General features: G+C 40.9%; 1 protein-coding gene across 2 annotated transcripts in view; it reads right to left on the bottom strand.

Moving 5' to 3' along the window:
* uros (uroporphyrinogen III synthase) overlaps positions 1 to 11,227 on the bottom strand; it is a 29,812-nt gene extending 18,585 nt beyond the window's left edge. The window contains exons 1-12 of one of the 2 annotated variants that reach the window (XM_049464736.1): positions 11,001 to 11,159; positions 10,842 to 10,886; positions 10,190 to 10,279; positions 9,984 to 10,060; positions 9,803 to 9,881; positions 9,508 to 9,566; positions 9,320 to 9,416; positions 9,147 to 9,203; positions 8,951 to 9,009; positions 8,766 to 8,856; positions 8,377 to 8,445; positions 8,132 to 8,206 (exon numbers count right to left, since the gene is read on the bottom strand). In XM_049464736.1, coding sequence (XP_049320693.1) covers positions 8,132 to 8,206; positions 8,377 to 8,445; positions 8,766 to 8,856; positions 8,951 to 9,009; positions 9,147 to 9,203; positions 9,320 to 9,416; positions 9,508 to 9,566; positions 9,803 to 9,881; positions 9,984 to 10,060; positions 10,190 to 10,279; positions 10,842 to 10,886; positions 11,001 to 11,003 — 801 coding nt within the window. In that variant the 5' untranslated portion in view covers positions 11,004 to 11,159. Of the gene's footprint in view, positions 1 to 8,131; positions 8,207 to 8,376; positions 8,446 to 8,765; positions 8,857 to 8,950; positions 9,010 to 9,146; positions 9,204 to 9,319; positions 9,417 to 9,507; positions 9,567 to 9,802; positions 9,882 to 9,983; positions 10,061 to 10,189; positions 10,280 to 10,841; positions 10,887 to 11,000 lie in introns of both variants that reach the window. The other variant, XM_049464735.1, reaches the window with a different exon arrangement.
* Positions 11,228 to 14,153: the final 2,926 nt, after the last annotated feature.

A 14,153-nucleotide genomic window follows, 5' to 3' on the forward strand; every position in this document is an offset into this window, starting at 1 on the left:
AAAAGTAAATAAAGAATTAATTTATTAGCAAACAGACAAAATGACAAAACAAGGTAATCAGGCTAGTACAGGTTTTGTAAAATATATCTAAAAGTGACGTAATCATTAATTCATAATTAATTTTATTTAGTAAAAATTATAACACTATATTTTATGTTTAAACTTTTAGCCTTTATATTTATTTTATTCATTCTATCCTTTCATTTGTTTTATTAAAGGTTTTACTTTTGGCATTTTACCTTTTTATTTAATTTATTTTTTAATACTTTTTATTATTTTTTTATTTTAGTTCCATCATTATTGTTTTTATAATTTTGGCGTAGTTTTAGTCCTCTATTTCTTTAATTGTGTATATATATTTATTATTCTATTTATTTATTTGTTTTATTGTTTTATATTTAAGCTGGTCCTAATCATATGCTTTTATTCTAAATTTAGCTTTATTTCTTCTTAATTAAATCTTATATTATCTTATATATTTTTATCATTTAAACTTATTTTTCAGTCCCTTTAATTTTGTAAATGCTCGGCTGCATAGAAAATGAGAGTTAACCTCAATGTATTACCATAGATATCTTATACGTAGATGCCGCATACCCTGCCTCCAGGCATGCCTGTGTGGCAACCCTGCGCCCCGAGTGCATTAATTTGCACTGAGGAAGGTGTAAAATACACTTAAAATAATCACAACTGTAGCTATTTTTACCTGATTTTCACACGGGTTGGTTGGTTTGTTACAAACAGCAGAGACGTAGTAATGAAAAGCTGCTTGTTGAATCTCCAATTTAGACTTTTTTTTTTTAACTCTGAACCTATTTTAACTTAAATATTATGGATTTATTATGAAAAAATATAAAAGCATGAATGGGATTTGGACTCACACAACAATGCAAAAAAATACATATATAAAGGATTTAAATAATTATAGTTCATGGTAAAGTTTATAGTTAAGACAGGTAACAAATGCTAAGTAGTTCTTATTAATGCTTTTAATTACATATCTTATTTTTGCAATTAATTTAATGTAGAAGACACTATGCGTGATAATAAAATGCATTTTAAAGTTATTTTGTATATATATATATATGACAATCACATTGTCTGGATTTTATTTTTGACATTCTATCTGTTAAAATGCCAGTGGGCAAAGTTACAAAATATGCAAGGGATCAAATTACTTCCTTTACTCTAAGTGAACCCTGTAGCTGCTCTGTCTATGGTGTCAAGTCAGTGTCAAGCCGGGGGCGCAAAAATACCTGGTGATAAAAATGTATGTATTTTGCATGTGTACATTAACTTCTCGAGAGCGCAAAGGTGAAGCTTGCGAGCCAAAAAAAAATTTAGATTACCTGCAGCTGTTTTTGCTCGAGTTGAAATGGGTGGTTTTGACAGTTTGGGGGCGGGGTCAGGTCGCCTTCCTCAGCGAATACTATTGGCTGATATTTCCAGAGTTTGTGACGGACCGCCCATTAACAACAGCCAGAGGAGGGCAGGAGAGTTATATAACTAGTTATGCTAATAGCTAAACAACCCGCTCTCTGACGCTCTGCCCGGGTTTAGTGCCCGGAGTGACCGGCTCACTCGTTCAGCGCCTGGAGCGACCGACCCTTCGGCGCTGTCTGTCTGGGTTTAGTGCCCTCCTCCGGCTCTTGGGAATAGGCGGTCCGTCACAAAACCTGAAGATATCAGCCAATAGCATGCGAGGTGACCCTGACACCGCCCCCAACCTGTCAAAACCACCCCTTTCAACTCGAGCACAAAAAACTGAAGCACAAACAACAGCCGCAGCTGTGAGAGCAGTGAATTGCAGAGGGAAATAAAAACACCCGAGGGGGGGGGGAGATAAAGCTCGAGAGATATATTTTGTTCAGCGCGCACACGATTCCCAGATCCCTCTAATTTTTTTGCTCTCAAGCTACACATTTGCGATCACGAGAAGTCAAGTTACACAAGCAAAATGTTATAACACGCTGGTTAATTTTTTTCACCTAGTGTTCATGCAACCCCGACTTATAAGGTTGATGTGACGTCATACCTGTCCACTGTATGATTCTTGATGATAATTCTTGATTTATTGTCCATGAGAAATGCTCTAAAATGACTTGGAATAAACTTCCATTATACACTGTATTGCCTGCACATTTAAGAACATTTTTGGCTGATGAGTTTCTTTGATTTTATCAAATGGAAAACCGCTGGAATGTAATCCAGAGAAAGATGGATGATCACATGCCATCAAACCAAGCTGAAATGCTTGATTTTTTTGCACCAGGTGGAAGAGAACATACCAAGATGCATGAAAACTGTGATTAAAAAACAGGGTAATACACTAAATATTGATTGTTATTTCTCATTTCTTGCTTGGAATTTGGGAGTAATGTTGTTTGTAGTTTATAGAATATATCAAAAATGTTCATTTTTCTCAAACATATACCTATAAATAGCAAAATCTCAGAAAATGAAGTGGTCTTTAATTTTTTTTCAGAGCTGTATATGGTTTTAATTAGAGAGCGACAATAAAAACATGAAGCACAATCATTGTTAAATATAAACCAGATTTTTTTTTGGCCAAATGCAAACATAACCTAGAAATGGAAACGTGTCTCTAGTATTGATTGTGCCAGAATCAAAGTTATTTTACTGATCTGAGTAAAACACATTCATAGCCATAGACTGTTGTGGAGAGCAGCAGCGCCCCTTGTGGCTGAACTGAACTGCTATATAAAAGACTGTAGGTTTTATGTTGTTGGTACATTTTGGTAGTAGATTTTGTGCACTATCATGCATACAGTAAGTTAATGTTCAGGCAGAATGTTATTCATGTTGGACCAGTAAGGTTTTATATCATCGGTAGAATGCTAGTCTCCCACTGTGGGAAAACCCTCCCAGATCATAAGCCCAGTGGCGCAGCCCAACTGGAAACCGGGGAATATACCCATGTGTGCCTCGGATGAGCATGTTTTAAGGCTGGATCTAGTGTGGCCGTCAAAGATATTAACGATTAATTGGTGGAAGTTTTTAAAATATCATGTTTACGTAAAAAATAAAAAACGTAATGTCGTGGAGGAAACCATACGATCCACAAAAAAGACTCAAAGTAATGCAATTTTAAAGCTTAAATTAACTGGCGTATTGCTGTTGTCACTCATGTTGTAACTCACATTAAGTCCACCATGCGTCTCTGTTGTCTAAGAAAAAAGGCTTGAACTACCTCCCTATTTACTCTACAACTCTGAGGGAGTTTCAAACATCTTCATTCATACAAATCTGGAAAAAAGAGCCTTAAAAATGATGAGTTTCTTTGATTTTACCATATTGAAAACCTCTGGAATATAATTAGGAGAAAGATGGATGATAACAAGCCATCAAACCAAGCTGAACTGCTTGAATCTTTGCACCAGGAGTGGCACAAAGTTAACCAAAAGCAGTGTTTAAGAACATGGAGGAGAACATGCCAAGATGCATGAAAACTGTGATTGAAACCAGGGTTATTCCACAAAATATTGATTTCTGAACTCTTAAAACTTGCTCCCATGACAATATTTTTATTTGAAATTTGGGAGAAACGTCAGTAGATTTCCTCAAATATATACCTATAAATAGCAAAATCTGAAGAAAAAAAAACATTCAGAAACTGAAGTGGTGTCTTAGTTATCTATAGAGCTGTATATTACAAAACTGTGTCTGTATATTAATTTAGTAATCCGAGTAAATCTGGGTAAATCCATGTGTAGCACAGTTTCAGAGCCCTGGGTTTGTGGGTTCAGTCCTCGCTCCTCCACGGTCTCTGTCTTTCGAGACATGTAGCTAGAATTTATTTAGATTTTTTTTTTTATAACTTAGAACATAGCATACTCCCCCTTTCTATCTACTTATCTGCCCTCCCCCCTTTCTATCTACCTATCTACCCACCTTTCAATCTATCTATCCTGCCCCTTTCAATCTAACTATCTGCCCTCCCCCTTTCTATCTACCCATCTACCCCCTTTCAATCTATCCTCCCCCTTTCTATCTACCTATCTGCCCTGCCCCTTTCTATCTACCTAGCTACCCATCTACCGCCCTTTCTATTGATCTATCCTGCCCCTCTCTATCTATCCTGCCCCTTTCTATCTACCTATCTGCCCTCCCCTCTCTATCTACCTATTTGCCCTCCCTCTTTCTATCTACCCATCTAACCCACTTTCAATCTATCCTCCCGTTTCTATTTATCTGTCCTCCCCCTTTCTATCTACCTATCTACCCTCCCCCTCTCTATCTACCTATCTGCCCTCCCTCTTTCTATCTACCCATCTACTCCCTTTCAATCTATCCTCCCCATTTCTATGTATCTATCCTGCCCCTTTCTATCTACCTATCTGCCCTCCCCCTCTCAATCTACCTATCTGCCCTCCACCTCTCAATCTACCTATCTGCCCTCCCTCTTTCTATCTACCATCTACCCCTCTTTCAATATATCCTCCCCATTTCTATTTATCTATCCCGCCCCTTTCTCTCAACCTATCTGCTCTCCCCCTCTCTATCTACCTATCTGCCCTCCCCCTCTCAATCTACCTATCTGCCCTCCACCTCTCAATCTACCTATCTGCCCTCCCTCTTTCTATCTACCCATCTACACCCCTTTCAATCTATCCTCCCCCTTTCTATTTATCTATCCCTCCTTTCTATCTACCTATCTGCCCTCCCCCTCCCCCTTTCTATTTATCTATCCCCCCTTTCTATCTACCTATCTGCCCTCCCCCTCTTTTTCTACCCATCTACCCCCTTTCAATCTATCCTGCCCCCTTTCTATCTACCTATCTGCCCTCCCCCTTTCTATCTACCTATCTGCCCTCCCTCTCTATCTACCTATCTGCCCCTCTCTCTATCTACCTATCTGCCCTCCCCCTTACTATCTACCTATCTGCCCTCCCCCTCTCAATCTACCTATCTGCCCTCCACCTCTCAATCTACCTATCTGCCCTCCCTCTTTCTATCTACCCATCTACACCCCTTTCAATCTATCCTCCCCTTTCTATTTATCTATCCCTCCTTTCTATCTACCTATCTGCCCTCCCCCTCCCCCTTTCTATTTATCTATCCCCCCCTTTCTAACTACCTATCTGCTCTCCCCTCTCTATCTACCTATCTGCCCTACCCCTTTCTATCTATCCAGCTACCCCCTTTCAATCTATCCTCCCCTTTCTATCTACCTATCTGCCCTCCCCCTCTTTTTCTACCCATCTACCCCCCTTTCAATCTATCCTGCCCCTTTCCATCTACCTATCTGCCCCCCTCTATATCTACCTATCTGCCCTCCCCCTTACTATCTACCTATCTGCCCTCCCCTCTCTTTCTACCCATCTACCCTCTTTCAATCTATCCCCCCCTCTATCTACCTATCTGCCCTCCCCCTTTCTATCTACCTATCTGCCCTTCCCCTTTCTATCTACCTATCTGCCCCCCTCTGTCTATCTATCTGCCCGCCTCCTCTCTATCTACCTATCTGCCCTCCCCCTCTCTATCTACCCATTTACCCCCTTTCAATCTATCCTCCCCCTTTCTATCTACCATCTGCCCTCCCCCTCTCAATCTACCCTCCCTTTCTATTTATCTACCCTCCCCCTTTCTATTCATCTATCCTGCCCCTTTATATCTACCTATCTGCCCTCCCTCTCGCTATCTACCCATCTACTCCCTTTCAATCTACCTATCTGCCCGCCCCCTCTCTATCTACCTATCTCCCCTCCCCCTCTCTATCTACCCATCTACCCCGTTTCAATCTATCCTCCCCTTTATCTACCTATCTGCCCTCCCCCTTTCTATCTACCTATCTGCCCCCTTTCAATCTATCCTCCCCCTCTCTATCTACCTATCTGACCTCCCCCTTTCTATCTACCTATCTGCCCTCCCCCTTTCTATCTACCTATCTGCCCCCCTGTATCTACCTATCTGCCCGCCCCCTCTCTATCTACCTATCTGCCCTCCCCCTTTCTATCTACCTATCTGCCCCCCTGTATCTACCTATCTGCCCGCTCCCTCTCTATCTACCTATCTCCCCTCCCCCTCTCTATCTACCCATCTACCCCGTTTCAATCTATCCTCCCCTTTATTATCTACCTATCTGCCCTCCCCCTTTCTATCTACCTATCTGCCCCCTTTCAATCTATCCTCCCCCTCTCTATCTACCTATCTGCCCTCCCCCTTTCTATCTACCTATCTGCCCCCCTCTATCTACCTATCTGCCCGTCCCCTCTCTATTTACCTATCTGCCCGTCCCCTTTCTTTCTGCCCTCCCCCTCTCTATCTACCTAAATGCCCTCCCCTCTCTATCTACCCATTTACCCCCTTTCAATCTATCCTCCCCCGTTTCTATCTACCTATCTGCCCTCCCCCTTTCTATCTACCTATCTGCCCCACCTCTATCTACCTATCTGCCCGCCCCCTCTCTATCCACCTACCTATCTGCCCTCCCCCTCTTTATCTACCCATCTGCCCTCCCCCTCTCAATCTACCCTCCCCTTTTATTTATCTATCCTGCCACTTTCTATCTACCTATCTGCCCCCCCATTTATATCTACCTATCTGCCCTCCCCCCTACTATCTACCTATCTCCCCTCCCCCTCTCTATCCACCCATCTACCCCCTTACAATCTATCCTCCCCCTCTCTATCTACCTATCTGCCCCCCCCTTTTATCTACCTATCAGCCCCCCATTTATATCTACCTATCTGCCCTCTATCTACCTATCTGCCCTCCCCCTCTCTATCTACCCATCTACCTCCTTTCAATCTATCCTCCCCCTCTATCTACCTACCTATCTACCCTCCCCCATTCTAGCTACCTATCTGCACTCTCTATCTACCTATCTGCCCTTCCCCTTTCTATCTACCTATCTAACCCCTTTTAATCTATCCTTCCCCTCTCTATCTAGCTATCTGCCCTCCCCCTTTCTATCTACCTATCTGCCCTTCCCCTTTCTATCTACCTATCTAATCCCTTTCAATCTATCCTCCTCCTTTCTATTTATCTATCCTGCCCCTTTTTATCTACCTATCTGCCCACCCCCTTTTATCTACATATCTGCCCCCTTTATATCTATCTATCTGCCCTCCCCCTCTCTATCTACCCATCTACCTCCTTTCAATCTATCCTCCCCCCTCTCTATCTACCTATCTGCCCTACCCCTCTCTTTCTACCCATCTGCCCTCCCCCTCTCTATCTACCTATCTGACCCCGCTCTCTATCTACCTATCTGCCCTCCCCCTTTCTATCTACCTATCTACCCCCATTTCAATCTATCCTCCCCATTTCTATTGATCTATTGATTTGTCCTCCCCCTTTCTATTGATCTATTGATTTGTCCTCCCCCTTTCTATTGATTTGTCCTCCCCCTTTCTATTGATTTGTCCTCCCCCTTTCTATTGATTTGTCCTCCCCCTTTCTATTGATTTGTCCTCCCCCTTTCTATTGATCTATTGATTTGTCCTCCCCTTTTCTATTGATTTGTCCTCCCCCTTTCTATTGATCTATTGATTTGTCCTCCCCCTTTCTATTGATTTGTCCTCCCCTTTTCTATTGATCTGACCTCCCCCTTTCTATTCATCTGCCCCCTCCCTTTTTATTGATCTGTCCTCCCTTTTTCTATTGATCTGACCTCCCCCTTTCTATTGATCTATTGATTTGTCCTCCCCTTTTCTATTGATCCGACCTCCCCCTTTCTATTGATCTGTTCTCCCCCTTCCTATTGATTTGTCCTCCCCTTTCTATTGATCTGTCCTCCCCCTTTCTACTGATCTCTCTCCCCTTTTTTTATCTGTCCTCCCCCTTTCTATTGATCCGTCCTCCCATTTTTTATTGACCTGTCCTCCCCCTTTCTATTGAGCTGTCCTCCCCTTTTTATTGATCTGTCCTCCCTTTTTCTATTGATCTGTCCTCCCTTTTTCTATTGATTTGTCCTCCACCTTTCTACTGATCTGTCCTCCCCTTTTCTATTGATCTGTTCTCCCCTTTTCTATTGATCTTGATCTGTCCTCCCCCTTTCTACTGATCTCTCTCCCCTTTTTTTATCTGTCCTCCCCCTTTCTATTGAGCTGTCCTCCCCTTTTTATTGTTTTGTCCATTTATCTATCTAGTCTCTATATTAATTTACCCTATAAGGACAGCAGGAAAGTAAGGGAGAGGCTGCCCTCCTCAGGAGTCTCAGGCAGCGCTGTAGCCATCCTCTCTGCAGAGAAACATCAATACAGAATAACATAAGACATGGTGTAAAACCCTCTGATATACATCCCATAGACATGCAATAGAATAGTAGACAAACAAGACATACAATAGAATATTGCTATAAAATCCCATTAATACGTTTGTTTGCTGCTTTAGGTAAAACTAAACTCTGACCTTTTTTGGAGGGGCTGTTTCTTTGCTCTCCACCATGACCTCCACGCTGCTCTCCAGATCCCCCTCAGCCTATAAGAGACAGAGTAAAAAAAATAGAGGGGTTTACCAAAGAACTGTAGACCTTCAAATGTATGAAAACAGAGTGAAAGAAAGACACCTTACTAATAATTTCACTGCACAAATAAGTTTATAACTTTAAAGAAAATGAAACATAATAAAATGGTGTTTAAAACCTCTTCTTAAGAATTGCTGTATTGTTATACCACTAAATAAAAACATTATTACTAAATGAGATACAGTAATGGGTCATACATGGAACATATCTAAACAAGCTGATACTGCATGTACCTCTTCTATAGCTGACAGCAAAATTTATTCCTAACTCTTACCTGTGCAACTGGCACTGGCTCAGACTCAGGCTCGGTGTCCAGCCTGTGAGAGGGATCTGCCTCTGCAACCAGCACCAGGACAGCACCTGACCTGAAACAAGAGAAAATTGAGGTCTTAATGTTGGTGGCAAGGTGTTTAAGAGATGATGTGCATGTTAATTATGGGCGATAGTGCAGTGACTTACTGGCTGGATGTCTCCGAGTGGAAGGTGGCGGTCAGGGACGCTAACTCTGCCTCCTCCCACTGCTCAAAAATAGATAAAACAAGATAACATAATTGCTTATGATTCCAACAGGGGGAAAATTGACAGCATTACAGCAGCAAGGGAACAGCAATATACGATTTTCATTATGGATATGGAGACAGTTTTACAGACTGACCTGGGTTATAGGAGCTTGCTCCATCATCTCCTCCTCTTCACTGTTGTCAGCCACAGCCTAGAAGAAGGGGAGGAGGTAAAAAACTGAATGGGTTTCCTAAAACTTTTAGATATTCAATAGTTTAAAGATAGTAGAGAGATAGAGAGGATGTAGAACTAACTGCAAACTCTTACCTGTGCAGCTGGACGTGGGTGAATCCTATGCACTGGTCCAGTGGTGTCGAGCCTGTAAAAGGGATCCGCCTCTGCCACCAGCATCAGGCCATCTGACCTGAAATGAGAAACAGAGGTCCTTCTGTTGGTGGCAAGGTGTTAAGGAGATTATTTGAGTGTTGATGGTGGGTGATAGTGCAGTGTCTTACTGGCTGAATGTCTCCGGGTGGTAGGTGGTGGTGAAGGACGTGATCGGGGCTTCCTCCCACTGTCCAAGCACAGATGAGACAAGATAATTGCTTATGAGTGCAAAAGTGGGGAAATTGACAGTATTACAGTAGCAAAGGAGTAATAAGACACACAGAAGCACAAAGCTGGATACTTTAAGTGTATAGTGTGTATTTGTGTGTAAGGGAATACTGTATGTGTGTGTCCTAAAAACTTTAAATCTCCAATCGTTGGAAGATTGTTTGAGAGGATACAGAATAAACTGCAAACTCTTACCTTTGCAACTAGACCAGTAGTGTCCAGCCTGTCCCAGGGTTCTGCCTCCGCAACCGCCACCAGAGTCTTACAGCCATACCTGAAAGACAAAATGGGAGGTGCCGAGGTGGAAAATCAGAATCAGAAAGAAGGAATAGGAGGTGTCCGGGTGGTAGAGCGGCAGGTAATGAGGCTGTGATACCTTGCAGGTGTGGTTGAAAGCAACGCAGGCTCTGGGTGGGAGGTGGGCAGGAGTCCCTCCATCTGACCTTCTATCCACTATTAAAAATAAAATTCCATGTAAATAAAGATTTAGTGAAAGCAGAGCTGTATGTATTAGTGATGCTGCTAAAACAGAGATGTATGACAATGATACTTGACTATACTTTAATTGTTTATTGTGCTCACCATCTTAATGCGGGCCCTCCGCTCCATCTCGAGGGAACCGGGCTGACATGGCTGGGGCTCCTCCCAGGCGGCTGGCTCTTCACCCTGCCACTGCAGACAATCATATGTCAGCTCATTACTGCCTCGTTTTTAGTATTATTATTATAATTATTATTATTAGCAAATTTCAAATTGTATATATAACGTTTACCTAAAATTATAACCACATTTGTTATGAATCTCTCCTTGTGATCAAATAAAGGGTCATCAAAAACATAATATGCACATATTTTTTGAGAGTAATTTCCTTCCCTTCAAGTCTAAATCCAAAAAGAACAGGAAAATACACAATACAAATAAGTGTTAAATCATTTCACTAGCTCCTTTACAATATATGCTGGCTATCTAACCATATCTTAGCTAAACAAGGTAAATAAATTCCACAGAGTGCACTGTGGATACTCAAGAGAAATCTCTTCAGAAATGAGCGTTGACTCAAAACCCTAAAGCTGGTTTAGTTAAATGTTGTGCATGTATCAGTAAATCTGAGATTTTAAAATAAGCGCTCTGAGCGGGTCTGAAAGGGTTACAGTAAAGGTATACTGGGGGTGATAGTTAATTAGTTAGTTAGTTAGTAGCTGCAGGTGTAACGTTAACAGTGATAGAGACTCACCGGAGACACAGGACGAGTCCTGAAGGAAAAGTCTCCTGACTGCGCCTGAAAAACAAAGTCCTGCTTTAAACTCCAGTCCTAATCCAGCTCTGGGTTTATTTCTGAGTGTTACTGTTGGTAAATTTTGTGTAAAATGTAAGAAGTTTCCAGTTTACTCACCATTATTGGAAGAGGTCTGCTCCTCCACCGGGGATCTATACCTGACCGGTATGGGGTCAGCTCCCACAGCGGCTACAGTAAGCTGAAAAATAAAAATACAATTAATTAGTAAAAAGTGAAAAACAGTAAAGATAATACAATTATACAGTAATGAAAAGATAAAACAGATAATAAAACAGTGAATATAAAACAGTAAACTGGATTTTAAGAGGTGTCGAGGGTGCGTCCGTCGGAGAGTTGCTGCTGCTGCTGCCGCTGCCGCTGACGAGCTCCGAAGAGTTCGAATAAAAACACCAATCGAGTCTTAGTGCTAAATGACACGCGCTGCAAAAAAACAACAAAAAAAGCCTATTATTATTATTATTATTATTATTATTATTATTATTATTATTATTATATTTTATAATATTTTATTTTCACTGGAGCATTTTTTGATAAGTAAAAAAAATAAATATTAATTATACATAATTATTTCATATACATTTATATATTTTTTTCCGTAGAACCAGACCTGTTTTATACAGAGCCTACCAACTTCCTATCTCCCCTGTTATATCAGAAAATCACTGATAACCGCTAGAGGGAGCCCGCGAGTGAGTCCAAAATGAATGGGGATGAATAGAGCTAAACGGCTAATAGTAAACATATATATATATATTTTTTTATTTTGATTTACTTTTCGAAAGTAGATTAATTAATTTTGTTAAAAATAAAATTAAACGAACTTATACATTTCAGTTTTTTAATGATTAACAGGTTTTATTCACAAAAGCGCTAGCATTTCTGCTACTGAGAGCTGACTGGTGTTGACCATATAAATCTTATGTGTATTATGGATTCATTATAAAAAAAATATAAAAGCATGAATGGGATTTGGACTCACACAACAATGCAAAAAAATACATATCTGTAGGATTTAAATAATTTTATTTCATGGTAAAGTTTATAGTTAAGACAGGTAACAAAAGTAGTTCTTATTAATGCCTTTAATGACATATCTTACTTTTGCAATTAGTTCAATGTACTAGACATTATGCGTAATAATAAAATGCATTTTATTTTATAAATAATAATAATAATAATAATACATTTTATTTAAAGGCGCCTTTCAGGACTCTCAAGGTCACCGTACATAATACAATGAAAACAAAGCAGAAAACATATACAAACATCATTAAAACAACAGTAAAAATAGGGAAGCAATTTAAAAATATCATAAAATGAGGGAGCAGACTAAAGATTGTATGCTATCCTAAACAGGTGCGTTTTGAGGCGTGATTTGAAAATGTGGAGAGAGTCAATATTACGGATGTCTGATGGGAGAGAGTTCCAAAGACGGGGGGCAGACCGGCTGAAAGCTCTTAACCCCATGGTGGTCAATCGGGCTGGGAAAACAGTGAGACTAACAGATGAGGAAGATCTGAGAGTGCGACTAGGTCTGTTTATGTGAAGGAGGTCGGTGAGATATGGAGGGGCGAGATGATGGATAGCCTTAAATGTGAGAAGTATAAGTTTATAGTCAATACGGGATTTAACTGGGAGCCAGTGGAGCTGCTGTAAAACGGGACTGATGTGGTGAAAGGATGGGGTTCTAGAGATGACACGGGCAGCAGCATTCTGCACCAGTTGTAGCTTATGAAGGGACTTGAGGGGGAGACCAAACAGAAGAGAGTTACAATAGTCCAGGCGGGAAGTGACCAGAGAGTGAACCAAAATGGAAGAATTGTCCGAAGTGAGAGAGGAACGGAGGCGGTTTATATGACGAAGATAAAAGTATGCCGACCGAGTGATGTTATTTATATGGGTTTGAAAAGACAAAGTACTATCAAGGACGACACCAAGACTTTTTACCTGGGGGGAGGGAGAAACCAAAACATTATCAATGGGGATGGAAAAACTATTTGCTTTTGCAAGAACAGATTTAGAACCAATGAGGAGAACCTCTGATTTATCACTGTTCAGTTTGAGAAAATTAGAGGAGAACCAAGACTTGACTTCCTGTAGGCAATCACAAAGGGAAGGGGGAGGAAAGTTGGAAGTGGGTTTGCTAGAAATGTACAGCTGGGTGTCGTCCGCATAACAGTGAAACTGAATATTATATTTGTGAAAGATGTGACCCAAAGGAAGAAGGTAAATGATGAAAAGAATAGGACCCAGGACGGAACCTTGGGGAACACCAGAAGTGAGGGGAGATGGCTTAGACGTGAAAGTTTTTAGTTGGATAAACTGAGTGCGTTCAGAGAGATATGAGCAAACCAGGCCATAGGTGTACAGGAAAAACCAATGGCTGATAGTCTTTGAAGGAGGACAGAATGAGAAATGGTGTCGAATGCTGCACTTAGATCAAGGAGGATGAGTATGGATAAGAGACCTGAGTCAGCTGCAGTCAAAAGGTCGTTAGTTATTTTGAGGAGAGCCGTTTCTGTACTATGATGGGGACGGAAACCAGATTGAAACTGCTCATAGAGGTAGTTATTTGAGAGGTGGGAGTGAACCTGGGTAGCAACTGTCTTCTCTAGGATTTTGGAAAGAAAAGGCAGATTAGAGATGGGACGAAGGTTGTTAAAATTGTTAGGATCAAGACCAGGTTTCTTTAAGATAGGGGTTACTGCAGCAGACTTTAATGACAAAGGGACAGATCCAGAGGTGAGGGAAGAGTGAATAATGGCAGTTATCATAGGCAAAATAGAAGAAAGACAAGCTTTAACCAGAGTTGTTGGGAGAGGGTCAAGTTGAGAAGTGGAAGGTTTAGATTTATGAATAAATTTTGATATATCGGAGGCAGTTGGAAGGAGAAAAGTAGTAAATGGACGAATAAGATGGGGCGATGCTGGAGATGATAAGGTAGAGGAAGTAACAGGAAGCAGTTGCTGATGAATCATATCTATTTTAGTGTTGAAAAATGACATTAATAAGTTGCAGTGGTCAACAGAGTAGAAATGTGAAGGTAAAGAATCTGGTGGGCGAAGAGTGGTGGTGACCAGAGAGAACAGGGCCCGTGTGTTTCCATCACCAGCTCTAATTAATTGGGAATAATACTGGGATTTGGCTTTTTGAAGATGATCTTTATAGAGAAGAAGATGATTATGATATAAATCTTTGTGTATTGTGAGACCAGTTTTCCTGAAGAGACGATCCAGCTGGCGTCCTGAA

Source organism: Astyanax mexicanus, chromosome 15, assembly GCF_023375975.1.
Source record: "Astyanax mexicanus isolate ESR-SI-001 chromosome 15, AstMex3_surface, whole genome shotgun sequence".
Taxonomy (NCBI): Eukaryota; Metazoa; Chordata; class Actinopteri; order Characiformes; family Acestrorhamphidae; genus Astyanax; species Astyanax mexicanus.